At 35.4% G+C, this 27,919-nt stretch overlaps 3 protein-coding genes across 3 annotated transcripts; all 3 read left to right on the forward strand.

Annotated features, from left to right (window-relative positions):
* Positions 1-4,288: 4,288 nt before the first annotated feature.
* Positions 4,289-11,402, forward strand: LOC115971426. The gene is made up of 12 exons (XM_031091707.1): positions 4,289-4,638; positions 4,980-5,185; positions 5,279-5,476; positions 5,950-6,021; positions 7,068-7,163; positions 7,443-7,522; positions 7,630-7,705; positions 7,790-8,000; positions 8,210-8,406; positions 9,837-9,942; positions 10,239-10,328; positions 10,491-11,402. Exons 1-12 carry the CDS (start codon positions 4,344-4,346, stop codon positions 11,339-11,341), a joined length of 2,478 nt encoding a protein of 825 aa, XP_030947567.1. The 5' UTR covers positions 4,289-4,343; the 3' UTR covers positions 11,342-11,402.
* Positions 11,403-22,169: 10,767 nt separating this feature from the next.
* On the forward strand, positions 22,170-23,066 carry LOC115975940 (18.2 kDa class I heat shock protein-like). Its single transcript, XM_031097000.1, has one exon. The coding sequence runs from the start codon at positions 22,407-22,409 to the stop codon at positions 22,872-22,874; it is 468 nt and encodes a 155-aa protein (XP_030952860.1). The 5' UTR covers positions 22,170-22,406; the 3' UTR covers positions 22,875-23,066.
* A 2,145-nt stretch (positions 23,067-25,211) lies between these two features.
* LOC115975952 (60S ribosomal protein L31-like) lies at positions 25,212-27,242 on the forward strand. The gene is made up of 2 exons (XM_031097009.1): positions 25,212-25,388; positions 26,677-27,242. The coding sequence occupies exons 1-2, from the start codon at positions 25,312-25,314 to the stop codon at positions 26,954-26,956; spliced, it is 357 nt and encodes a 118-aa protein (XP_030952869.1). The 5' UTR covers positions 25,212-25,311; the 3' UTR covers positions 26,957-27,242.
* The last annotated feature ends 677 nt before the right edge of the window (positions 27,243-27,919 follow it).

Consider the following 27,919-nt stretch of genomic DNA (forward strand, 5'->3'; position numbering starts at 1 on the left):
TACTCCGAAACGATGCAGGTTTATGGGTTCATGCTTTTTCTAGGCATATTGGAACCACAACAAGTTTCCTAGCTGAACTTTGGGCCTTGAGGGATGGGCTGATCATGTGTCAAAATCTTCAAATCAATGCTCTAGAAATTGAGTTGGATGCTAAAATTATTGCTAATTTGATGAATGATTCTAGCAATACTAACGCTGTAAATTCTGCTATGGTGGCTGACTGCAGGCTCCTAATTTCCCAAGTTCCGCAAGTTAAAGTGATGCATTGCTACTGGGAAACAAACCGTTGTGCTGATGGTCTTGCTAGAGAAGGAAACAAACAGCTTGATGCTGATATAATGCATTACAATGCCCCCCCTCCCTGTTTGCGTGACTGTTATCTTTCAGATTTGTATGGTCTGTACCATGTTAGGATTTGTCCTAACTCTGATGTTGCTGTGCTTCTTTAGTTGAATGAAATTCCCTTTTAACCAAAAAAAAAAAAAAATGAGATATTATAACCACTTTAATGATCATCTTAAGAATTGTGTATTATTTGGTTTTGAATTGACAATTTGATTTGGTATAAAACTATATAATAGATATTTTTTTTGAGAAACATATAATAAAGATTTAAGTGTATTTGTTTTGTGATAAAAATATATACCTCCCCCTCTCTCTCTCTCTCATTTTTAATTTTAGTAAAAAAATTATACATTATATTACAATACGAAATTATTATTTATTCTTACGCATTGGGTAGGTCTGCGACTAGTATATATATAAACTAGCCGCGAACCCACGCATTGTGCGAGATGATTATTTTATGGTGATTTTATTATTTATTATTTTTACAATTTAAACTAATTTAATAAAGAGTAATGTATTTCATAATCATATTTTTATTTATTATAGGAACAATCATAAATGTAATATAGGAACAATTATAAATCATAAATATAAATTTTGTCGTATCAAAATGAAAATAATACAATTTTTCTCAGAAATTCAAAAGACAAGTTAAAGAAAATATTCATTTTTTAATAAAATTTATTTATAACATTTTTTGAATCATTAAAAAGAATATAAAATTTGGAAATTATTCTTTTAGTTTTAAACAAACTGTGGGGTCACGATTCAAGGCCTAGGCCCAACAAGTATGGGGTTCTGGCCCAAGGAGCCCGAAACAATGAATTTATAAAGAGTGAGCTACAGAACTAGACCTTAACGAAGTGTATACTAGCTAAAATTGGGTCATGCAACAATTGAAAGTAAGAAAGCCCCCTTTCATGTCCATTAGATATTCAGTCCGAGGAGACGTGGGGGATATATATCAGTCTCTGCTCAAAGGCTATGGTTTTAGTACTGTTCTTCTGTTCTCAGTACCTCCTTTTTTCTCTCTTCTTCATGGGGACTCCCTTTTCTTATATAGCCCTCTTGAAGTCATCAGGGCCTTACATTTGTTGATCATCTAAACCTTCACTTAAGTGTCTGTCCCATCGGACATCCCCCCTATCTTTCTGTGAGTTGTGGTAGTCAAGGCAACACTGTTTACAAGTTCTCTCCACATTAATGCGGCCAGAAAAGTAGTTGTCATACATTTAATGTGGCAGCTGCAGCCTCACCCTTGGCATCCTACACTTTCTTCCTTCTTACGGGCTTGTGGGACTCATCCTTGTTACTAATGCTCGTTGGGGTGGATCCTTCTAACAGGCAGAATGCATGTTTGAGCCATATTTGGTACGTCCGAGGAGACATTTCTCCTCAGACCGCCTTTTAAACATCTTCAGGCCCACAAGAATTGAGCCGGGAGCCCTTTTGGCACCCACGCCTTCTCCTCGGACGTGGTCGAATTTTCCATACGAGACCCAAGGCCTATTGTATGATCTTGGGCCTTTGCCCCTACACAAACTTTTTCAAATCTTATTTTTTCCATCTACAATCCAAAACACCGAAAAATGTAACTTAGAAAATTAATAAAACTTAACAATGATTAATTTGACCAATTAGGAAAAAAATTTGTTGTAATTTCATCCACCCAAAACATATTATCAAATAAACAATTATTAGCAAAATCTAAGAATTAAAATTCTATATATGCATTGTCATAAAATAATAATAATAATTAAAATAAAATTGTAAAAACTAAAATTTGCCACCCATCCGATTATTTTCGTTTGGTTAACCTTTACTTTTTTCTAAATAAATGGCATTATAGTGTATTTCTAATACAACTATTAAGAGTACTTTGTCCACCACAAAGGATTAAAGAATAAACAAAAATTAGTAAAGTCTTATAGTTTAACATCTAAGTTGAGCACTTTAAAAAATCATGCTATGTAATAGAAGAAATATCAATTTACAATAGATACCAAATTATCCAAATCATGCTATGTAATAGAATAATATTATATTTTTATATACCATATTAAAAAAAAAAAAAATACTACTTTCGTGTTCGTATGTTCTAATAAGTATCATTGTTTCCTAAAAAAAAAAAGAACAAAAAATAAAATAAAAAATAAAAAATAAAAAACAAAACTAAATCACATTAACCCAAAGTAAAGTTTTAAAGAATATAAAAAATTATCAACCTAAAGCAGATATGCAAGAAAAATAAAAAAAATACCAAAAATTTGAGAGAGAGAGAGAGAACCTTTTTGTTGTGAGGGAAAATTATGCATAGAATGAAAGATATAGTGACAAATTTATAGTAAGAATGTGTGAATAAGAAAATATAAAAATAAAGGAAGATGAAGGGAAAGAGGAAGAGTGATATTAATTTCGTGTTCGTGTGTTCTAATAAGTAATAAGTATCACTGTTTCCTAAATAAATAAATAAAAGAACAAAAAAAATTAGAAAACAAAACTAAATCGCATTAACCAAAAGTAAAGTTTTAAATAATATAAAAAATTATCAACCTAAAGCAGATATGCAAGAAAAATAAAAAAAAAAATCACCAAAAATTTGAGAGAGATAGAATCTTTTTGTTGTGAGGGAAAACTATGCATAGAATGAAAGAGATGGCGACAAATTTATAGTAAGAATGTGTGAATAAGAAAAGACAAAAATAAAGGAAGATGAAGGGAAAGAGGAAGAGTGATATTAATTTAGAGGGTAGTGGGGAGATGAAAAGGTAAGGAAGGGAGAAAAGTTGGAGAAGTAGTAGGGAGAAGAAAAGGTAAGGGTGGGAGAAAGGTTGGAGAAGTGTAAATATTAAAAAAATAAATGTTAACAACAATTATAGGAAAATTGAAAAAAAAAAAAAAAAAAAAAGATAATGACATGGATGCTAATGTGGCTTAACTAGAGCATAGTAATAATAAATGCTACGTTTCAGCTTTTGTAATATAATGTATAATTTTTTTTCGCTAAAATTAAAAATAAGAGAGAGAGAGAGAGAGAGAGAGAGAGAGGGGAGGTATATATTTTTATCACAAAACAAATACACTTAAATCTTTATTATATGTTTCTCAAAAAAAAAAATTTATTATATAGTTTTATACCAAATCAAATTGTCAATTCAAAACCAAATAATACACAATTCTTAAGATGATCATTAAAGTGGTTATAATATCTCAATATATAACAAGAACACTGTTACTTCAGGAAAAGTTCCCCTCAATGGGTGGTGGATCTTTGATCTTTCCCACTCCGATGCTAATTTCATCCTTCCATTTGGATGATAGGAATGTGTATTGTTTAAGTTGTTATATGTTACTAACAGCTCAAATAACAAGGAGCTATAGATTGCCATTCTTTACGATATAAATCCACATGTTGACCTACGTGTCTAACAAAAAGTTTCTATCTTTATATATGTTTGAGTTGTTTTATGTTTCTAATGTGTGTCACTTGTTTCTCAAAAAAAAAAATTTGCGTGTCACTTATTTCGAGTATAAATAGAGCCTCACGTGTGCTACTGTTTTTCCACCGTTCAAGCTTTGCTTGTGATTCTTTTCTCTCTTTTTTTCTTTTTCTTTTTTGGGTTTGAGTTTGCACTTGGGTTTGAGTGTTTTAGATTATGTTCCACTTTCTTTTACTAAATTTGGGTGCTTTGTGTTCTGGGTTTTCAATATAAGTACTACTTTTTATTCTTTTCATTTGAACTGAAATTCATACTGTTTTAGCAGTTTTTGATCTTTGTTCATACTGAATTCTTGCATGTTCAAGGCTTTTGCGTTCTGGGATTTTAAGAAATATGGAAGGCTTTTTGTTCTTTAAAACGTTAGTCATTTTTGCTGTCCTTGGTTTATGTCGTTATGCCATGGCCAAGGAATGCACAAACATTCTTACTAATGAATCAAGAAACACACTTCAATTCACTCTCTCGAATTTCAAGAGGATTGATATCAACTATACGATGACTGACAATTCCGCCAATAAACGGACTTGGGAAATAATGTATCAAAAAATGAAAAAACGACCTGTTTTTAATGTGTCCAGTGATTTGCTCCAGGAAATGTCATTGCATGATGTAAGATTGGATCCAAACTCAATACATTGGCAAGCACAGCAAACGAATTTGGAGTACCTATTGATGTTGGATGTGGATAGTTTGGTTTGGAGCTATAGGAAGATAGCCGGTTTGCCAACACCTGGGAAGCCATATGGGGGGTGGGAATCCCCAGATAATGAAGCTCGGGGTCATTTTGTAGGTTGGTTTTAAACTTGTTATTATGACTTTTGCACCATACATGTCACAAATTTCTACTTATATTTTTATTTTTTGAACCCAAGATAGTAACTTTCATCTGTACTTAACTGAAAGTAGGTTCCGTTTGAGCTAGAGTTAATTAGCTTTTTTTTTTCTTTATTGGGTGAAATCTGGCACATTGGTTCACATTATTCAGATGCTTAAAAAGGGTAACTAGAGATATGATCCAATGTACGGTCGAGTAGCATGAAAAGATCCACATGCCTCTTTTAAAGAAATTCTAATATCTTACATTTAATCTTTCATGTTTACAATGAACAACTAGTTTTTGCTATCTTGAAGGGCATTATTTGAGTGCAACAGCACAAATGTGGGCTAGCACTCACAATGACACTGTTAGACAGAGAATGTCAGCAGTAGTGTCTGCTTTATCTGCCTGCCAGGAGAAAATCGGCACTGGATATCTTTCTGCATTTCCAACTGACTTTTTTGATCGTGTTGAAGATATAAAACCACTATGGGGGGCTCCTTATTACACAATTCACAAGGTAGAATCTACTTCTGTTGCTTTACAAGATGGAAACTAATTATTTGGCCTTTAAAAAGTTACAACTAGCTTTCAATCTTCTCTACTTTGACAGATCTTGGCAGGCTTACTTGATCAACATACACTTGCTGATAATGATCAAGCTTTAAAAATGGTGACATGGATGGTTGACTATTTTTACAACCGTGTTCAGAATGTGGTAACACGGTTCAGTTTAGAAAGGCACTATCTATCACTTAATACAGAATCTGGTGGCATGAATGATGTTCTTTACAGGTTATATACCATTACGGTAGGTAAATTCATCTGTGTATTAGCTCCTCTAATAGATACTTCAAATTTAATTTTTTGATATTATTTCTGTACTTGGTTGAGATATGTATCAGGAGAAATAAAAGATTGTCAGTCTAACTGGTTATTATTTGAATTTGCCATTGTTACAGAACTTGTGCTTTGGATATTTATGGTATGACAGCACCCTGCAAGAAATGTTTTCTTCAATGAAAATGACCTTATTTGTGTTCCACTAGTCAATATTCAGTATCTTATTTCATTATCTAATAACCACTAAAGAAAAGAATAACATTTGAAATGTTTCCATAGTTCTATCAGAAGTTTGCCTAATATGATATGAATTAAGGAAACTGTAATTTTCTTTATTTGATTGGATTTCCATTAGTTTCTTGCTGGTGGCATGTTGTTTCTGTAGCTTTCATAGTACTTAAGTCATTCTCTAATATAAGCCTTTCATTCTATTATGCGCAGAACGATCCAAAGCATTTATTTTTGGCTCATCTATTTGATAAACCCTGCTTTCTAGGACCACTTGCATTACAGGTAATCCTTATTTTCTGTTGGCTAAGTTTGGAGCATTATGTCATTAAACAAACTTCCAGCAATAAATTGTGACATCTTTACCTTAGAGAATGCTGTCTCCACTGCAAATATAAAAAATTCTGAAACAGTTATCTTTAGGTTCAAAGTAGATATGAGTGGCACTGTCTTCTAATGATACAATTGCTTCACCTTTTTGTAGAAGGTTTCTGGAATAAATAACCTGTTCGTTTATAATAAGCTCTATCAGTAGTCTTCCAGATTGCATATGTGTGTGCATGCACACTTTGGTTCCCTTCAGGCATACATGTTTCCACTTGTGGATCCATTAAATTCCTATCTTGAAAATCAAAGCTTTTGAAAAGAAATTTCATTCAAAGCATTTGAAAGTGAGAGTAAAACCAACTATGTTTTGTAAAGAATACTATTTATTGAAGTAGGAAGTGATATTTGTGTCACCAAGGTTTGAAGTCAAGGGCTTTAAGGAAGTGAAGATGTGAACTGAAATGTGTTGTTTAAAGGTTGTAATGGGAGATGACCTCTTCTTGTGTTCTTTTTCAATTGTGCAATTATGATGTTTTTTAAAATAAATAATTAAAAAGCAACAAGAACAACAACGACCAAGCCTTAGTCCCAAGCTGAACAAGATCTTTAGGTTAAAAAATATCCAGTTTAATTCTGGCTGATTTACATTTCACTTCCGTAGCAAAATACGTCCTATAATAAATCACATCAGTAGCATTTGTTGTGTCCCATTTTCTGTCTCTATGCTTATGTGGATTCTAAGTGGTAATATTTACTATCTCATCAAAAATAGAAATACAAAAGGATGGCAGTTGTTGTATAGATGAATCACTGAATAGTGAATGCATTCTTCTTTTCTCAGAATACCATACAGATTTTATACTTCTCTCGAAGCAACATCTCCTATGCTTATAAGTTCAAATGCCACTCTTCTGACTTTATTCATATTCAAGTTTATTTGTTATTCTAGATTCGAATTTTCAAACTTGCTATTATTTGACGAAAATCCATTCTTTCACTTTTAGGCTGATGAGATATCTGACTTTCATGCCAACACACATATCCCAATTGTTATTGGATCTCAAATGCGGTATGAAGTCACTGGTGATCCACTTTATAAGGTAAACTGCTTTCCCTAAGTTATAAATAATCTCAACCATAGTACTTGACAAAGCCTTTTATAATTTCTACTGTTTACCTCTCCCTTCCCCCTTTTTATTTTGGTTGCTGCTTTAATGCATGTGGCGCTTCCTGTTTAATTGGCCTTTTCACCTTTCTTGTTGAGACATTTTGACCCTTCACTATTTTGTATTAGCTTTGGTCATTTCATTGGAAATTAAATATGTTTATGGATTTTTCTCAAAAGATTTGTATTGTCATTCAAAATTATGGTGTGCCAGGCAATAGGGATGTTCTTCATGGACATTGTTAACTCTTCACACAGCTATGCAACAGGAGGAACATCATTCTTAGAACATTGGTATTGATATTATTCAAAATTTCGATTCATCTCCTCTTAGCTGAATCTCCATATGCTACACTGTGTGAATATGAAACCTCATGTGCATCTTTTTAACATATGGACAGGACTGACCCAATGCGAGTGGGAGATATTCTACAAACCGAGAGTGAAGAATCATGCACAACTTATAACATGCTGAAGGTATATTTTGTGAAGAAAATAAAATCTCTAGGGCGATGATAAAATTCTTTGTTTAGATTGGCATGCATTGGTGACTTTTTGTAGGTCTCTCGCCACCTGTTTACATGGACCAAAGAAGTGGCATATGCAGATTATTATGAGCGTGCATTGACAAATGGTGTTCTAAGCATACAAAGAGGAACAGATCCTGGAGTGATGATTTACATGCTCCCACTAGGTCGTGGATCTTCCAAGGCCAAAAGCTACCATGGATGGGGAACACCATTCGACTCTATGTGGTGCTGCTATGGCACAGGTCTGGGTTTGATTGTCAATTTTTAGCTCATATAGCTTTAGGAAAATGAAAGACCGTCAAATTCTTTCTTCACATCACCAAAATCTTAATTTTGTTGAATCTCATGATTTTCCTTTTCATATTATGATTGTTCTAATTGAGCAATCTCCTGTTATATCTCTTTTAAGTTCCTTGGATGTTGTAACTTTTTCTGTTTGCTGCTTTTGTAGCAATGGAATCATTCTCAAAGATAGGAGATTCAATATATTTTGAAGAGAAAGGAAAAGATCCTGTTCTTTACATTATCCAGTACATATCAAGCTCACTTAATTGGAAATCAGGAAATATTGTGGTCAATCAGAAAGTTGATCCTGTTTTCTCCACGAATCCATACCTTCGAGTGACATTCACATTTTCTTCAATGAAGGTACTGGCCACAGTTATTTCTTAAACTAGACATCACTGTTGAATATATTTTGCTCTTGACATCACTTAGTGAAAGAAAGAAAGAACAAATTATTAAATATCAAAACTAAAACAGGTCCTCTGTTTTCTATTCACACTTCACCCTTTACATAAATACTTTTGTGTTACACTTACCCTTTATTGATAAGGCAGAACTTAGTGTAAGTGGAACACTAAAAGCTATATCTAGTGATGGTTCTAGGAAACTTGGACTATTTTCATAGCAAAAGAACATTTCTCACTTTCTTTTTAAATTTTTCTGGTTAGGGGTCTTACCTTCCTGAACAAATTTCTTATTTTCTCCAAAGAAAAAGGGCTCCCGCTTTTATAGGCTGCTTTATGGCAAAACAGGCTTTCCATTCAATTTGAATTCTTTTCCTTCCATGTTAAACTTCCTTCTTCAATTCTCCATTTTTTCCACAACATGCTGACATTACTTCCAAAATATTATGTATGATACTCCTCTTAAAAGATTTCAAAGTGAAAGAACTGCAGCCTCGGAATAATCTTTGGTACTTCCCCAACTATGGCACATAATTAGGTTCACAGCTTTCCAAATTAATTCAAGTGCACCACATACTCTCTCTCTCTCTCTCTCTCTCTCTCTCTCTCTCTCTCTCACACACACACACACACACACACACACACACACACACACACACACACACACACACACACGTCCACGTGCAAGTGCACACACACAAGCCACACACACCAATGTTCAAGCAACTCATGTGAATGTACAAATACTCATCCTTTAATAGAACCCAAAGATCACATATGACATTACTGGTATTTACAATAAAGGAGAGCATAACAAAGAACTTGAACCATATAATTAGGTTCACAGCTTTCCAAATTAATTCAAGTGCACCACATACTCTCTCTCTCTCTCTCTCTCTCTCTCTCTCTCTCTCTCTCGTCCACGTGCAAGTGCACACACACAAGCCACACACACCAATGTTCAAGCAACTCATGTGAATGTACAAATACTCATCCTTTAATAGAACCCAAAGATCACATATGACAGTACTGGTATTTACAATAAAGGAAAGCATAACAAAGAACTTGAACCATCTGATATAGAGCACAGGGTGACAATGTGGAGACTGAAAAACATACGCTGTGTTTCAAAGTACTAATTAGTGGATTAAAATTAAGTTGAGGCAGAAAAAGGGAGATTTTATATTCTCCTATACTGAAAAGAGAAGCAGAAAGGGGACATATCTTACAAGGTTGATCCATTCTAGCATCAAGAAGAACTTTTCTTATTGGGGCACAAGATTGGCAAGGGGCATTGGTGTAGAATTAAATGTTCTTTGTGCAGTGCTCACATCATTATTTGGTTTCTGTTAGGGTATAACTGGTTTTGATACTAATTCTGACATGCAGGGGACACACAAATCCTCTACCTTGAACTTGAGGATACCAATTTGGACATTTGCAAACAATGCTAAGGCATTGCTAAATGCTGAGAGTTTGACTGTACCAGCTCCAGGTTTAGATCTCTCTCTCTCTCTCTCCCTATATATATACATACATATATATATATATATATGTGCTATCTTATCTTCAAAAAAATGAACAGATCAAAATGCAAAAAAAGGGTCTTGGCTTGTTTCTGCAGTTTCCCTTTTATTGTTTAATCTTTTAATTATTCTGATGATCTGATCCTCTCCAACTCTAATATGTGTGCAAAAAGTATAGATTCTTTTGGGGGAGGATGAGGGGACAACAACTTGCTTTACTTATCAGAAAATGACCATTTTCTTGATTATTTCATTCATGATGCAGGTAATTTCCTATCTGTCACTAGAAACTGGGGACCTGGTGACAAATTAACACTTGAGCTGCCCATTAGTTTGAGAACAGAAGATATTAAAGGTATTTTCATTGTGGATGGTCTACTTAAACAATTTATGCAAATCCTGATCCCATGCATACCCTTTTTCTTCCTCAACTCTGGTAAACTTTTCTGATTAGCAACATAATTATTACGGATGATATATTGCTTACTAACTACTAAGTCTTTCCAATAAACTTCAGATGACCGGCCTGAGTTTGCATCTCTTAAGGCAATACTTTATGGCCCCTATCTGCTTGCGGGTCATTCCGAGGCTGACTGGAACATCAAAACTGGATCAGCAAAGTCTATTTCAGACTTGATAACTCCAATCCCTGCTGCCTACAATGCTTATCTGGTTTCTTTTTCCCAAGTGTCTGGAAACTCAACTTTTGTCTTAACCAACCCAAACCATTATATCCAAGAGTCTGAAAACGTAGTTTTTCTCGCAAATGCCTCAGCGAATTCCTCCCAAGTGTCTGGAAACTTACCTTCTAACTTAACAAACTCAGACCATTCAATTACAATGAAAATTTTACCTCCTCCTGGCAATAGTTCCACTGTTGGTGCCACTTTCAGACTCATCTTAACTGACTCACCTCCACCAAAATTTTCAACACTCAAAGATGCTATTGGCAAGTCAGTAATGCTAGAACCATATGATTTGCCAGGAATGGTTGTAGTACACCAAGGAATAAATAACAACCTTACAGTTGCAACCCCGCCTGCTCGCGGTGGCTCTTCGATTTTCCGGTTGGTTGCAGGATTGGATGGAAGGGCTGAGACAGTATCATTGGAGTCAGAAAGCAACAAGGATTGCTTTGTGCATAATGGTGTGAATAACAATTCAAGTGCAATCATCAAGCTCAGCTGCAAATCAGGCTCATCAGATGTTAATTTTAATCAGGCTGCCAGCTTTGTAATGGAAAAGGGACTAGCTGAGTATCATCCTATCAGCTTTGTGGCAAAAGCGCCTAAGAGGAATTTTCTTCTGGCACCATTGTTGAGCTTCCGGGATGAATTTTATACTGTTTATTTTAACATTCAAGCTTAACAATCTAGGTGGGAGAGTGGGAGTTCCACCATATTTATAAAAGTGATGTCCAACTTACCAATGTTTATTTTAAGTGAATTTTATAATATTTATTTAAACATTCAAGCTTAACTTACTTGCTTGATTCCAATTAACTCAATTGATAAAATCTCAAATGGTTAAATAACATATCAATGTTCAATCTTCACCAACACCAAAAACCGATTAATGTCTTGGTTTGATGATAAAAAGTTATTATCAGGAATTGACGCTATAGGTTGAAACTATTTCCAAAAAAAAAAAAAAAAAAAAAAAAAAAAGCTTAATTCGCTTGATATCTCCTTCAAAATAATAACAAGTAAGGTAAATTACAAGTTACACCCCTAAAGTTTGGGATTTATTGGATTTTACACTTCAAAGTTTCAAAAACTTGATTTTACACCCTAAAATTTGGTTCCGTTAGCAATTCATGGGATTTTTTTTTTTTCTTCTAAAATAAATTTCACATCATCCTCATGGTCATCGTCAAATTCAAATGATATATTTATTATAGATTGACTCAAATGATATATTCGTAACTATAATTAAGTTATCGATTATTGGAATAAAATTGTGAAGGTGGTAAGAAATTCTAATTGTTGTTCTTATTATACACGGGGAAAAAAATAATTTAATTAAATAGCTTGTTGTGAACAAGCTTGAAATTCTTCAACAAGAAAATAAACCAAGTTTAGATATATATTATAGCTTGATGATGTGTCCAAACTTGCTTCGTGATTGAAATTAAATTAAATTAAGCAAACCTAAACTTTTAATATTTGGCATAACTTATTTACAACCCTGCTAATATGCATTGCAATTAATAATTATCTAATACATTACCTTACTGCAATTTTGCAATGATTTATTCTTTATTAATATAGATAATAGATTCCTTAAAGAAAATTATGGAAATGATATAATTTTATGTGATGTCATTTACATTATCATTCCAATTATGATTTTTTTTTCTTCTCCCTTTCTTATTAGTTGCTCCTCAAATCTATATCTATATATATCTAAAAGCTGAAGCGTAGCATTTATTGTTACTACGCTCTAGTTGAACCACATCATCGTCCACCTCATTATCATTTTCTTTCCAATTTTTCTATAATTGTTTTTAACATTTACTTTTTATTTTATTTTAATATTTACACTTTTTCCACACTTTCTCCACCCTTACCTTTTCATCTCTCCACTACCTTCTACATAAATATATTCTTTTTCTTTTCATCTCCCCACTACCCTCTACATAAATATTTTATTCTTCTTTCTCTTCATATTCCTTTATTTTGTCTCTTCTTATTCACATTCTCTTACTATAAATTTGTAACTATCTATTTCATTCTATGCATGGTTTTCTCTCACAAAAAAGAGGTTCTCTCTCTCTCTCAATTTTTTGATGAATTTTTTTACACATTCTTCTATTTATGCCAAATTACTAATCTTTGGGAATCCTTTCTCTTTTTTTTCTTTTTTTTTTTCTACACTAGAATCATTATGCTCATTTTCTCACTTAATTTAATCGGGTAGTTTGCCAGAATTCAATAAAAGGTTCTCTCTCTTTCTCTCTCAATTTTTTGATGAATTTTTTATACATTCTTCTATTTATGCCAAATTACTAATCTTTGGGATTTTTTTTTTCTACACTAGAATCATTATTCTTATTTTCTCCTTAATTTGATTGGGTAGTTTGCCGGAATTCAAGTAAAACCAGACTATAAGGAATTTTATGGCATTGGAGAACGCCTGAATATATACTAGCCAAAAGTTGAAAGTTAGCAAATTAGTGGAGCTATGATTAAGCTTTAAACGGGATTGATGGTATTGCTAATGTTCTTTAATTAGCATCCTTATTTCTATTTCTCTATATATGTTTCCTAGAATTAGTATTAGTCTCATTTTTATTTTCTCTATTATATTCTAGGTAGACCAAGAGTTCATTAAAACTCCACATTGGTTAATGCCATTTAGATTTTTTTTTTAAATTGTTTTTTTCTCTTTAATTGTTAAATGTTATCCTATTTTTGTTCTTTCTTATAACTCTAATTAATGTTGATGGTTTTTTTTTTTTTGGTTAGTTAAGGTTGATGGTTCTTTCTTATAGAGGAAAGAAGAAATTGAAAACAATTGAATTCCATATAAACCTGTACCTAAAGGGGACAAGAGCCTTTGTTTATTTGATTAGAGACAATATATTAAAGGGGCATATCCTTTGGTCATTGCATTGCATTTCTTAGAGGTTAAAAGATAAAGCTTGTCATTATAGGAAAACATTTGGGGTGGATATCATTTTAATATTTTTTTTTTGTGTATTTCATTAATATTTTTTAAGGTGAACCATATTCTACTAACTTTGTTGTAGTGTGTTACATTTGCTTAATATACAACTCATCTCTTATGGAATAAGGAAATTACCATAATAATAAAAAATCATCACAAAATTACAAGGTTAACTTAACCAAAATTAAAATAAAACTAAAGAAATAAAAAATAGATTTTATAATAATTTATTAGTCAAAAAATTGGTAGGCATATTCAAATTCCTATTTCCAAAAACAACTAAGTATTAATCCAAACCAAAATTCAATGAAAATTATAAAAGGGAAAGAAAATACTTTCTAATGGGAAATTAAAAAAACACAATACTAAAATACATATTAAAAAAAAAAAAAAAAAACCATCAATCTTAATTAGAGTTATAAGAAAGAATAAAAATCTTTTATGTGCAATTGTTCTCTTTATTGGTATTTATTGTTATATATTTTATTTTTACTTTTTTTTCTTCTCATCTTATGTTATTCAACAGTAAAATTCAATCACATCTATATATTATATATATATATATAATAATTAAACATGGAATATTTTATTTAAATTTAAATCAATAAAATTATCCTTAAAAAACTGTACTTTTTTTTTTTTTTTCATCTACACTTTGTCCAAGCTTTTTCCTTACCTTTATCTTTTCATCTCTCCACTACCTTCTACCTTAATATCACTATTCGTCTCCCCACATCTTCCATATCATTAAATTATTTATATTTTAATTTCTCTCCTTTTTTTATTTAAAAAAATTAAAATTTTAAAATTTTACTTAAATTCAATAAATAAAAGTGTCCTCATAAAGTGGAGTAATACTAGGGACACACTCATTCTCAAACCCAATACATCAAAGAAAAAATATAATACAAAACAAATGCCAATTGGGAAACACTAAATTAATAATAATAATAATAATAATAATGAGGATATCAAACCAAATATAATATAAAGAAACTAATAGTTATGGATATACTAACTTAAGGGTAGCAAAATTAAATGGAAAAAAAAAAAACTACAATGCATATTTAATGCAATGAAATAATCATCAAGTTTTGGAAAACAATAGGTTGCCTATGGAGAGAGAGAGAGAGAGACGGTAAAGAAAAAAAAATCAAATGTCAATTAGTAACTATTAATTGGAAAATAAAGAGGTTGTAAGGAGAAGTAAAAATAAAAAATAAATATGACCAATATGAAGAACATTAAAAACTTTACAGTACAAGAAAATCAACTGTTACATTCATTTAAAAAATTGAATCAATAATAAATAATTAAACACAATCATAGCAATATATTTAAACTTAAAACTAATCAAACTCTAATTCATAACTAAAAGGAGATGTTCTCATGTAATAATAGAAATTACAGAAGAAATGAAATTATGATAATAGTAAAAAAAAAGTTATAAATGAAATTATGAAAAAAAAAAGTGATAAAACTAATTAGCTACTATCATTATGAAGTAGTAGTCTATGATTTTGCACATCTAAAGAAGTGGAATATATAAAGTTTACTTAAGGTATATGTAAAGATTGACATTAAAAAAAAGATATGTAAAGGTTAAAAAAATGTATATTCTATAAATAAATAAAAAGGTATATGTAAGGTTTTTATTAACTTATAAGAAAATGAAAAATTAATTATTAATAACAGCAACAACAACAACAACAATAATAATATAGAGGTAATTAGATTCCCCTTTCTTGAGGTTTGAAGAAATGACACTCTACCTCAAACTTGAAAGGAAAAAAATATTTTCACCATTTACATTTGTTTGACCAAACTTTGTTAAATTAATATTAAAATATTGTGTACTAACTTGCATGTGCTTAAGGTAGGTTCCAAAATTAACCTTAATTTTAAAATTAAATTCTCTTATTTTAAAATTTTAAATTAAAGTGTATTTCAAAATATTAAGTAATGTCTTTTCATTTTCTTTTTCTTTTTTTCTTTTCTTTTCCCAATGAGTTATGGAGAGATTTGTCATTTCAAATGTTTTGTTATTTTATAAATTTGTATTTTAATTCTAAAATTATGAGTAATGTCTTTACTAACTATAAGGACGCGATTCGTGGCGGACCGTAACAGTGTCGGGTTCGCACGTGAAAAGGCCCCTAACAACATCATTTGTAGAGCGTGGGTTTGGAAGGCTAGGCCTTGATCGATAGGCGGTGGGTTTTTCGCGGTGTTCGTACCAGTTTAAGTTTTCCTACACCCCTGGAGTCTTTCTCCTGGAGGTGGGCTGGGAGGCTCTGGTTTTTGGCCATTTTTCCCAACCCCCTTCTTTAGGTTACTTATTTTTCCTTTTATACTCGCCTGCGTCCACTGTCCTTCGCCCACGTATAGGGTCAACCTTTCCAAAATTGATACTTGTCCCATCAGCCCATATTCAAAGTCGTTGGGGGTGGTTGTAAAAGCCAAAGACTGCGGCTCTGTCAGGTTCAGAGCATTGAATGGCAGTGAGAGCAGCTTTCCCTGGATATTTTAGATCTTTCGTCCTGATTTCGGTCCTATACCGTTTTTACCCTTCCTTCAGGGGGGGGGGACTTTGGGTCTGCCGAGGACTGAGCCGTCCTCAGCGATATCCACAGGTTATTTTGTCGAGCTTGGGCCATAACCCTCCTCGGCTTGGGCCTTCAGATTTTCCCCAGGTAGATGGGCCTGGCCCGTAAATCATTTGGGCCCCACAATAGCCCCTCAAAACCCGGCTGTCCAACCTCTTGGTTGGAAAGGGGGGTTTTGGTGATGCCAAACCTCTTCCTACGGCCCAATCAATTTGGCCTTTTAATAATGCTGGCGGCTCCTCATCTGTCCAAGAAACGCGCCAGTCTATGAGGCAGCCTTTTGATTTCGCGCTTGATGCGCTCTTATCGTTTGGGTATCCCAAAACGTGCTTTTAATGACCACTATTTACGAGACTGCTTTAATTCGGCGGTTTGTTTTGATGGGGTGGAGAAACGGAACCGGCATGTTCGTGTTGGCAGATTCCTTTGGATATCTGAACCTATTAAATGTCTCCCGCTCCACCCTCAATATAAGAAGGAAAGGCGGAGGTTATTGTTTTTGTAAAGAATTCCTTCTCATCTTTCTGAGATTTGAAACATTTGGCCTCCCCGAGGGTTCATTTTACCCACTGGTCCACAAACTAAATCGTGATACACTTTATCATAACAACGAGTGATGCAGGAGCCAAACCCCTCCCATAGACGCCATGTTCCAATAAAGCTCATTATGGCTCGATCGGGACAGGGATGACGAAAACTCAAAATCAACCTCACCCTTCTTTCAGTCAAAATCCGAAGCAGGGACTCGTCACGTCAAACTTTCGGCGTGACTGAGTCGAGAACACCCATCATCAGTACCAACCACTCTCCTATGAGCATACCTAGTATGGCTCCAGTGTGTTGGGAGTCAGGATCGAGGCAGGGACTAAGCGTCTCTACTTCTTCCTCTCTTCCTTCACTCGGGCTATTCTCCATCTCCCTTTCTTAGTCTTCCCAGCACCAGTTCCATCCTGGTGCTTTCACTTCTCCCTCTTTTGCTCCTTTTTCTTTCTTTTCATCTCTTCTCTCTTCTTCTCCTCCTTCTTTACTCATGTCCTCCATCTTCTTCATTCATCTCTTCCATCTTCTTCATTGATTTCTTCCTTACTATTTCCCTCTCCGCCATTTCTTCCCAAAGAAGGTTCTTATCATTATATGAGCAGTATCGAGGCAAAGATTGGAGAGACTTTGAAAACGAGTTTAGAAGACGCCTGGGAGTTTAGTTATCTGTACTACGGATGTAACTATCGCTTAGGCAGTTCGCATTTTGTATAGGCTCGTTCGAGCCCTTCTTTGTACATTGTAATAATTTTTCGTATTAATAAAAATCGTTGTTATTTTATTTCGCATGTTTTGTCTCTATGCTTTTTTTTTCTTTTGGATCTACAAACGCTGCTCGGCATATTAATATAGCATCTAAATCAATGACGGCTAAGACCAAAAGATTTGATAATAAAAAGACGTCGCCATAACTTTAATAGAAATGCTTGACATAATAAGGCCGATCAGTGAAGAGTAATACTTACCCCATGCTAGCCGAGGAGAGAAACGAAGGCTTGATGTCATGTAAGGAATAACCATTTGAAGATATAGCACCCACCAAATGAGCGGCCTTCTTATATGACTAAGTGTTGGGGCTTTCCACCCCCTTCCTTACACCTTTATTGGCCTTAACCTTTTATGGTGTTTAAACCGTGGATGAAGTGACCTGACATTTTTATCAAGTAACCCATCTTACGGGATTCAAACCTTTTCTTATCCAAGTATTTGGTTTCCCCATTGACTTGGGTCCGAGAACCATACAAGGTCTTGGTTCTGTCCAAAACTTGTAATTTTTATAATTTTTTGTACTTGGTTTCCCCATAGGCTTGGGTCCGAGGACCATACAAAGTCTTGGTTCTGTCCAAAACTTGTAATTTTTATAATTTTTTGTACTTGGTTTCCCCATAGGCTTGGGTCCGAGGACCATACAAGGCCTTGGTTCTGTCTAAAACTTGTAATTTTTATAATTTTTTGTACTTGGTTTCCCCATAGGCTTGGGTCCGAGGACCATACAAGGCCTTGGTTCTGTCCCTGGGCCCATATGCTGAACGGGCCTGGGCCGCGAATTTACTGGGCCCACAAATTAAGAGGTGTTTCCATAACCTTTGATCACGCGGTACCTTTTGGCGTCCCAATGTTCGAGGTGCACCCTCTCGAGACTCCTTTATCCTCAGGGTTGCAGACGACGTTGGAAATCGAGCCAGAGACATTTTGTCTGTAGCGTTCCTTGGGACGCTGCGCGAATTAAATGCCATCGGTTTACTTCTGGGTGTAAATGGGATAGGGGATCACTTCACTTGCACATGAACTCTCCCGTTCCCTTCAGAACTATATTTCTTCCATATCCGCGATCTCTCTTTCTAGTGCCACTGCCCCAAAGCAAGATGTTTGAGGCTTGGATAGGGATGAAAGGTCTCCGCGCGCTTCAGAGGCACCGAATCTTCAAGGTGATATGGTATGGACAAGGATGGCACAGATTCAAGCCAGTCCTCCGCCTTGACAGGAGGAAGATGGTATTCCTCCTTCTTTTAGTCAAAATCCGAAGCAGGTTCTGGTCAGGCCAGATTTTTGGTATGTCAGAAAAAGGAATTTCCGCCATCAGCGCCGTCTGCCTTGTAGCAGGCAAATTTTTGCGGGGGCTTCCCAACTTCCGGCTCCCTGCACCTTTTCTGTAGATGGTGTTAGCTTGAGGTCAGGTTTCCTGCACCTTTTCTGTACCAGTGCAGGCCCCAAGTTGGGTTCTTTTGCTGCCTGAGTTATGGGCGTGCAAAAGCATGGAGGGGGAATAAGGTCTCGAGGCAGTAGCCAACCTCTTCTCTGAACTGCCTCCTCGGCTTTATCTTTACTCTCTTGTATTCTTCGTTACTTACGTAGTTAGCTTCGATGTAGGCTTTGTTTCAGCTTTCCATTGTACACTGTACTGTTCCTTTGTCTTAATAAAATATGTGTTTATTTCTCTATACATATCTTTCTTCTCCGTAACCACTACTTTATGCATGAATATTAAATATGAGTTTGCCCTTAATGATATTCTAGGCAGAGAAAGGCCTTAATACAGATTCCTACTAGTTTAGACTTACAAATATTATCAAACATAACAAGGTTAGTCATCAAATAAATTAAACTCTTGGAACTAACCAGGATAACGGCTGAGTGCTACGCGATGCATGCAAGAGCGATGTCCGAGTACGACAAACTCTAAGTAATTCGTCCGAGAGGGTAGCCGAGTAGCGAGGGGCTTTGGTTGTGCTTCTGGATAATATGTTACGCCGTATCGCATCAACCCCTTTGATATTGGGGGATCAAAGGGTGGACCGAGGAATCCGCACAATCAAGGTATTAACCCATCTGTTAACGCAGAGCTCTCTTCGGATGAATTTTGAGGTTTATGTGCCATAGTTTTTTTTTTTAAATAGTTGGTTCCCCATCCAGGTAGTTGGTTTCCCCAGAGGCTTGAGTCCGAGGACTATGCAATGCCTTGGTTCTGTCCAAAACCTAGTTTTCCACATCCAGGTAGTTGGTTTCCCCAGAGGCTTGAGTCCGTAGACCATGCAATGAGGCTTGAGTCCGAGGACTATGCAATGCCTTGGTTCTGTCCAAAACCTAGTTTTCCACATCCAGGTAGTTGGTTTCCCCAGAGGCTTGAGTCCGAGACATGCAATGCCTTGGTTTGTCCAAAACCTAGTTTTCCACATCCAGGTAGTTGGTTTCCCCAGAGGCTTGAGTCCGAGGACTATGCTGCCTTGGTTCTGTCCAAAACCTAGTTTTCCACATCCAGGTAGTTGGTTTCCCCAGAGGCTTGAGTCCGTAGACCATGCAATGCCTTGGTTCTGTCCAAAACCTAGTTTTCCACATCCAGGTAGTTGGTTTCCCCAGAGGCTTGAGTCTGGTGGACCATACAATGCCTTGGTTCTGTCCAAAACCTAGTTTTCCACATCCAGGTAGTTGGTTTCCCCAGAGGCTTGAGTCCGGTGGACCATGCTATGCCTTGGTTCTGTCCAAAACCTAGTTTTTCACATCCAGGTAGTTGGTTTCCCCAGAGGCTTGAGTCCGGTGGACCATGCTATGCCTTAGTTCTGTCCAAAACCTAGTTTTCTCTTTGTGTGGGATCTTGGCTTTAGGGGAGTTAGCTCCTCAGCCAAGCCCCTAGAGTTTATCCATACGGTTAACGTTACCCAGTGCCTAGTTTGCTCTTTACGGGGGACCTTGGCTTTAAGGGAGTTAGCTCCTCAACCAAGCCCCTAATCAAGAAACGTAGTCCGTAACAGAACTTTGTACTAGAACTCTATAACCAACGGTTAGATATAACGAAGAAACTCTATCGACCCACTTCCTATACCAACACACAAGCCTTCCCACAGACGGCGCCAATTGTAAGGACGCGATTCGTGGCGGACCGTAACAGTGTCGGGTTCGCACGTGAAAAGGCCCCTAACAACATCATTTGTAGAGCGTGGGTTTGGAAGGCTAGGCCTTGATCGATAGGCGGTGGGTTTTTCGCGGTGTTCGTACCAGTTTAAGTTTTCCTACACCCCTGGAGTCTTTCTCCTGGAGGTGGGCTGGGAGGCTCTGGTTTTTGGCCATTTTTCCCAACCCCCTTCTTTAGGTTACTTATTTTTCCTTTTATACTCGCCTGCGTCCACTGTCCTTCGCCCACTTATAGGGTCAACCTTTCCAAAATTGATACTTGTCCCATCAGCTCATATTCAAAGTCGTTGGGGGTGGTTGTAAAAGCCAAAGACTGCGGCTCTGTCAGGTTCAGAGCATTGAATGGCAGTGAGAGCAGCTTTCCCTGGATATTTTAGATCTTTCGTCCTGATTTCGGTCCTATACCGTTTTTACCCTTCCTTCAGGGGGGGGACTTTGGGTCTGCCGAGGACTGAGCCGTCCTCGGCGATATCCACAGGCTATTTTGTCGAGCTTGGGCCATAGCCCTCCTCGGCTTGGGCCTTCGGATTTTCCCCAGGTAGATGGGCCTGGCCCGTAAATCATTTAGGCCCCACACTAACCATGGTTAAACATTTATAAACAGATTCTTAAATAAAGTTAAAATATTTTGTTATTAATATAAACAGAATGGGAGAGTGTTATTACTTATTACCCCAAATATATTTAATAAGATCACCCTAAAAAAAAAATTATCTCGCGCAATGCGCGGGTCTGTGACTAGTTTTAATAAAAGCAATGTTGGAGACAATTTTTCACAATTTTTTACATAACTTGTTAGCATTAACATATCAAGTTTTCATTATAGATAACATCAAGTTCACATTAACTCATTGCCAACATCATTTTTATTATGTAAAAATTGCAATAACATATCATATTAATAATTGTGAAAAGGTTTTGAAATTTTTTATGTCTTTAATTTAAAGTTTTAATAAACACCATTTTTTTCTAAGAGCCTTGTAACTCTTTGGCATAGCATTCCTATTGTTGTAACTATCAAATTATCCAATCAATATATAACATGTTTACAATGAATTGCATTTATTTTCAAAATGACTCGTATATATTAAGCTAATTTGAATTTTGATGCTTCGAAAAATTTACTAGAATTAATTTGATTTTTTCATGACTGGCTGACATAATCATATATTCACACACATTATGTGTACTTGAATGTTAATACACACGGGAAGAGTCTTATATCAGTGATTTTCTCTCTCCTTTAGAAGCAAAATCAGAATTCAAATATCTTCAACCATAAAATCATAGTAATACTAATAATAATTTAATACAAAGGATTTCTTTTTTTTTTTGGGTTAAATCTTGATTGGGATGAAAATGTGTTGCCAAATTTGTGCTAATGCAATTGTGGATAGGCCCAATACACGAATCAGTGGCTGTATGCAACACGAGATACACTGTAGGCCAAGTCCAAACAAGGTTCACCCAGATGCTAGAAAGTTCATTGAAAATAATCAGGAAACAGCCAGAAAATTCATTAAGCAGAAAGGGAAAAAGACACAACAACCGGAACTCCCTAGAAAATACCTGAAGAATCCCCACAAACCTATAAATTCACTACCGCACTCTTTCTTCCCAAACCAGTCAGAATTAGCAAGTGTCATTGTAAGCTTTTCCAACAAACAACCACTTCAAAGGTTTTCTTTGTACTACAGCTCTTAGTTAAGATGTCTCTGATTCCAAGCTTCTTTGGTAGCCACCGAAGCAACATATTGGACCCATTCTCGCTCGAGATTTGGGACCCATTTAAGGATTTCCCATTCTCATCTGAACCTCAGTTTGCAAGAGAAACTTCTGCTTTGGTTAACACCCGTGTGGATTGGAAGGAGACCCCAGAAGCCCATGTGTTCAAAGCTGATCTTCCTGGGCTCAACAAAGAGGAAGTGAAGGTTGAAGTTGAAGATGACAGAGTGCTCCAAATAAGCGGAGAGAGGAAAGTGGAGAAGGAAGAGAAGAAAGACACGTGGCATAGAGTGGAGCGTAGCAGTGGCAAGTTCTTGAGGAGGTTTAGGCTTCCTGAGAATGCTAAGATGGATCAGATCAAGGCTGCAATGGAGAACGGTGTTCTCACTGTGACAGTCCCTAAGGTGGAGGCAAAGAAGCCTGATGTCAAGACCATTGAGATTTCTGGCTAAATTGTGATTTTGGTCCCTCTGTACCATAATAATTAGAATAAACTATGGCCTTAAATTGTGATTGCAGATAATAAATTTAGTACATGTATGTTTCTTTGATAATTGTGATGATTTTTCCCAAGTATACGCTGTATGGGGAGTATATAAAAGTTCTAAGTTCAATGGAATGCAAAAACAGAGTGCTTAATATTGCTGCTTACATTTTCTCAACAAAAAAATAATAATAATAATATTGCTGCTTACATCCATATATTGTTTCACTAGAAAAGTTTATGAATATTTGGTAGGATAAAAAAATATCAAAGAAAATTATATCTTAACTTAGCACGAAATCGAGTTGTTTTTTTGTTAAAATTGTTGAAAAACAACTTTAACTCACGTAAAACTAAATAAAGGAAAGGAAGTTAAAAGATAATTGTGGGAGGACGAAGATCAAAAGTAGTTAAACAAGCGGCTAAGGTTATTTTCGAGGAGTTAAAATCCATAAAATGATCTAGGACGAAAATCCCACGACTTGAAGAGAGGTTGGGATAACTCATTTGGTGAGGATTTCAAGGACATACTAAACCTCAAAGGGACGAGCACCAATGGTATAAAGGGCATGGAGCTAAATCACCCCAAAGGGAAAATTGACTTGGCACCGAACATGAAAAGGATGCAGAAGGAAGGGCATAGAAGCTATCTTCTCCACATTAAATACGATATAGTCACTTCCCTGGTCGCATTGATGAGGAATTGTCAGTGAATGATGGCATAGTTAAGATTTTAGTGTAAAACTTATTGGTATGTTCTTGATGGGACAAGGATCCAAGGAATGTGATCCCAACCCTTTAAGTGTAACATTCAGATGCATTCAAGTTGATTATATAAGGCAAAATAGAACATCTGAGAAAGAGAGAGAAAGAGAAAAGAAAAGGGGAGATATAGTTTATCTGTTCTATAGCACATTCCTTAAACCAAACTCGAGGACAAGCACTTAACTTGTCTTTAATCTAATTTCTAAGTTGAATATTAATGAGAATGATAGCACCTCTATATGGTGTTTTGACAAAGTCTTTCATGATCTTGTAGTGCGTATTTAAAGGTAGACTTAACACTCCATCTCTAAGGAAATTAATTGTGATAGTAGATAGCAAATATATTAATTGACGCCAAAGTCTTTGTTTTGCTTTTTGTCCGCCACAATAATTTTTTAACTTATTTTAAAGTCGTTATCAAACATAAGAAAATAAGATTGTAGGGATGTTGAGTCTAGGAATTCATTATCTATTTATATTTTGGGCCTGTGGCCCAAGTCGAGGACTCAAGTTGTCCGAGGAGGGGAAATCATGGTTAGAAGAGACTGTGTTATTAAACAAAAAGGTTAGTTTTGGTCATAATGGCTCAAGAAGGTGAGCCGAGGATAAATACCTCATCGGCTAGCCAAAGCCGAGGTCCAAAGAGGTGGTCTGTTGCCCAAAGTAATGTTCCAAGAAATTTCGTTGGTACGAATAAGCATTACAGAGACATCAGACAAGGAAGAGTCCCAAAATATCTTAGGGGAAAGCTGCTGCCACCACATTAAATGCACTGTAACTAACTCTTTGGCCATATTAATGTGGAGATGATACCTAAACAGTGGTTATCAGCCTTATAGCTACTACACAAGACTTATGGAAGGTGCTGATGGGACAAGTATCAACACCAACTATCTGGCATGCACGTGGAGGACAAGGATGAGAGGAGTAGGAAGTATAAAAGGAGGAAGAGGTAACAGGAGAAGGGGATCAAGAAACGAAGAGAAAATTACTGTAGCATCAAGAACTAATTTTGTAATCAAATCCGAAAGAAATATATAAGAATAGATCTCCTTGAACTTTGCCGAAGACAATTTTCTTCATTATAAACCTGTCCATTTCCTCAACTCTTGTGTTTGTCTGATTCATTAGAGCCCAATTTTCCAACTCATTCTCTACAAATTCATTATTTTAGACTTTTTAGGCCTCTGTCCATCTATCTGCTGGGCAAGAGATTCAAATTTAGTTCTTACAAAGATAATTTATGTAAAATTATTCATTTTCCAAAAGTGTTAATGTCAAAACAAATACCTTTTCTTCCTCAAATTGCCGACCAAATCCACCCCAAATTGACACATGTGCATAATCACGTGTTTTATTTTTGCCAAATCAACCCTGACAAGAATGATATTATAAATAGCCACCCTAAATTGTCACTACTGGCCAGGCCCAGCCCAATAGTAGTCTAAAAAGAGAAAATTACTAATAGGCCCACCGAGCCCTTTCCCTAGTAAAAGCCCACCTAATGCATTTTAGACCACAAGCCCACCACTACAAATATATTTCGTTTCAACGCCTCTGTTCTCATCTAGGGTTTACAGTTTCACCAAATTAGGGTTTTAGGGTTTGTCTCAGCTGCAAAAGCTTCAGAACCAGCAACAATGGTGGAAAAGACAAGAAAAGAGGAGGTCGTCAGCCGAGAGTACACTATCAATCTCCACAAGCGCCTTCATGGATGGTACACGCTTTGAATTTCTTTTGGGAAACATTTTTTTTTTAATTCCGTTTTTGTCCTCCATATTTATCGTGAATGACATACGTAGATCTGTAACACATTTGAACCCATGGGAAAAAAAAGTGAAAAAATGGAGAATTTCGACTGGGCTTAGGTTTTAAGCTGAAAATGAGTGATTGGGTTTTGTTTGGATCTCTAAAATTGAGCAAAGGACATGTTTTGTATGCAATTTTGGATTTTGGTTTGGTATTCTTGTGATTTTGTTTTGCAATGTTTTTAAACTAATAGCTAAGACATTGGTTGTTGTGTAGCTATCTTTGTGTTTGTTCTTTTTTGGTGGCATTTTATAATTTAGTTAGTTCTTGCTCATTAGAGAAGATAGGTACTTGTTTTCTTTCAAATTTAGTGTAGGTTTAGATGCCATGTTGAAGTTGAAGGAACCCATTATGTTTTATGCACAACTTTAGGTAAAAGTCAAGTCCATTGTTGTAAATGGGGACATTGCAGTAATTGGGTGACTAGTACAGTTTTGTTTAATGGCCATTTTAGATGATGGGTTTGTACTTTCTAAGGTACATAGTAAATGGACTCTCTTTTACTTTCATCATGTGCCTATAATGGCTGATGGCAGCTACACATTTGAAACGTATAACCATTGGGGAACTGTAGTTTCAGAACTTCTGTCATAGAGTTTATTTGATTCTGTTTTGCGGCTTTATGCGAGTGTATATTAAATGAATGAGTTGGGAAAATGCTAATCTACTCTGACTAGACTGAATAATTTGCCCTATGCATTTCAATGATCATGTGCTGAATCCATTTAATCCATCTACATGGAAGGGATATCCCTGATACCATAAAATTTTGGAGTGTCCTTGTGTTGTTTTGGAATGGATTAGCTTGCAAAATGGAAGTGTAAAGCTTCAATCAATGGTAGTCCTTGTTTTTATACTTACCTCAACTTCTTTTGATGATATTCATTCTAATTGAATTCAACAGGGAAGAATCTCTAGGTTTACATTCAGTAACATTAACATCAAGTGCTGTTTATGATGTAATTTAAGGGCCTTTCGATACCTTTCTGTGATTTCAAAATCCTGATTTTTAGTGTTGTAATTTGGATTATACGGATGATACATAGCCACAAGTTCTTTCTGATCAGGATTTGAGACAGCAAATTTTAAATTTCTGACTACATCATCTATGTGTTTTAGTTTCTTCTGATGTCCTGAAAGTGTAATTTTACTTTAGAAATTAATACCCTCATGGGGTTTGTCTTTTTTCTTTGTAGCACATTCAAAAAGAAGGCTCCAAAGGCCATAAAGGAGATTAGGAAGTTTGCCCAGAAGGCTATGGGAACAACAGATGTCAGGGTGGATGTGAAGCTTAACAAGCTAATATGGAGCCATGGGATCCGAAGTGTGCCTAGGAGGATTCGTGTTCGCATTGCCCGGAAAAGAAATGATGAGGAAGATGCCAAGGAGGAGCTGTATTCACTAGTCACTGTCACTGAGATTCCACCAGAGGGTTTGAAGGGATTGGGCACGAAGGTCATTGAAGGAGATGATTGAGCAGTAACATGGTTGCCTAATTTTTTGGTAACTCATTTATTTTATATCTATTTTACTTAGAATTTTGGATATGTTTCTGGATTGTCTAAACATTAACATTTGAGCAGCAGAGAGTTGATTATGAATTGTAAGCCAATCAATTTTTGTATTTTTGGTCCATTTCTAGATTGCCCCTTGATCACATCTATTAATTCTGCAGCATTGTTCGTATGATATTCATTTTTACTTTTTATTATGTAACCATTCTGGTATGAATATCGTGATTACTAATAAGATGCATGTTTTGTGACTAAGTATCCGTTTGGATACTGATGATAACGTTTAAGTGTCTGAGTTTTGGCTTTTTTTTTTTTTTTTTTAGAAGCGTGTTTCTGTATTTTTCAGTAGGTCTTGTGCACTGTTCACGGGACCCACAAATCTTTTTTTTCACCAAAACTTTCATTAAAAATAGATCACACGGTACTATTCACACATTTAAAAATTATTTTGTTACAATGTTTTTAGTTTTTAGTTTTTAGCAAAATAAATGGTATCTAAACACACCCTAAATTGTTCCAAAACATAAATGAAAAGTTTATTATTATCCCTCACCAATTTCAGCCAAACTTTCATTTGTGTTTTTTGGTCATTAAAATTTTGTTGATGGCATAATGATCTAAGAACTGGATAACCATTTTGGCCCCTGAAGTTTGACACAAATTGTGATTTAACAAAATCTATATTGAAGTGGACGAGGATATAAAGGCTGAAGAGTGGATTATTTTATCATCCATAGCTTTTTTCTTTTGTTTGATACCCATTCATAGTTGAAACTTGAAAATCCAATAATATGAGGGATTAAATCTTAGATTTTTTATTAGACAAAAAGAAAGTTTACTAGAACCCACGGATCTTGAAATTACGGTTTCACAATCCACCATAGATTTGCAATAAAATGATGTGCTATTTGAAGTTTGAACTACT

The sequence above is a fragment of the Quercus lobata genome, chromosome 1 (genome assembly GCF_001633185.2).
Source record: "Quercus lobata isolate SW786 chromosome 1, ValleyOak3.0 Primary Assembly, whole genome shotgun sequence".
In the NCBI taxonomy this organism is placed as follows: Eukaryota; Viridiplantae; Streptophyta; class Magnoliopsida; order Fagales; family Fagaceae; genus Quercus; species Quercus lobata.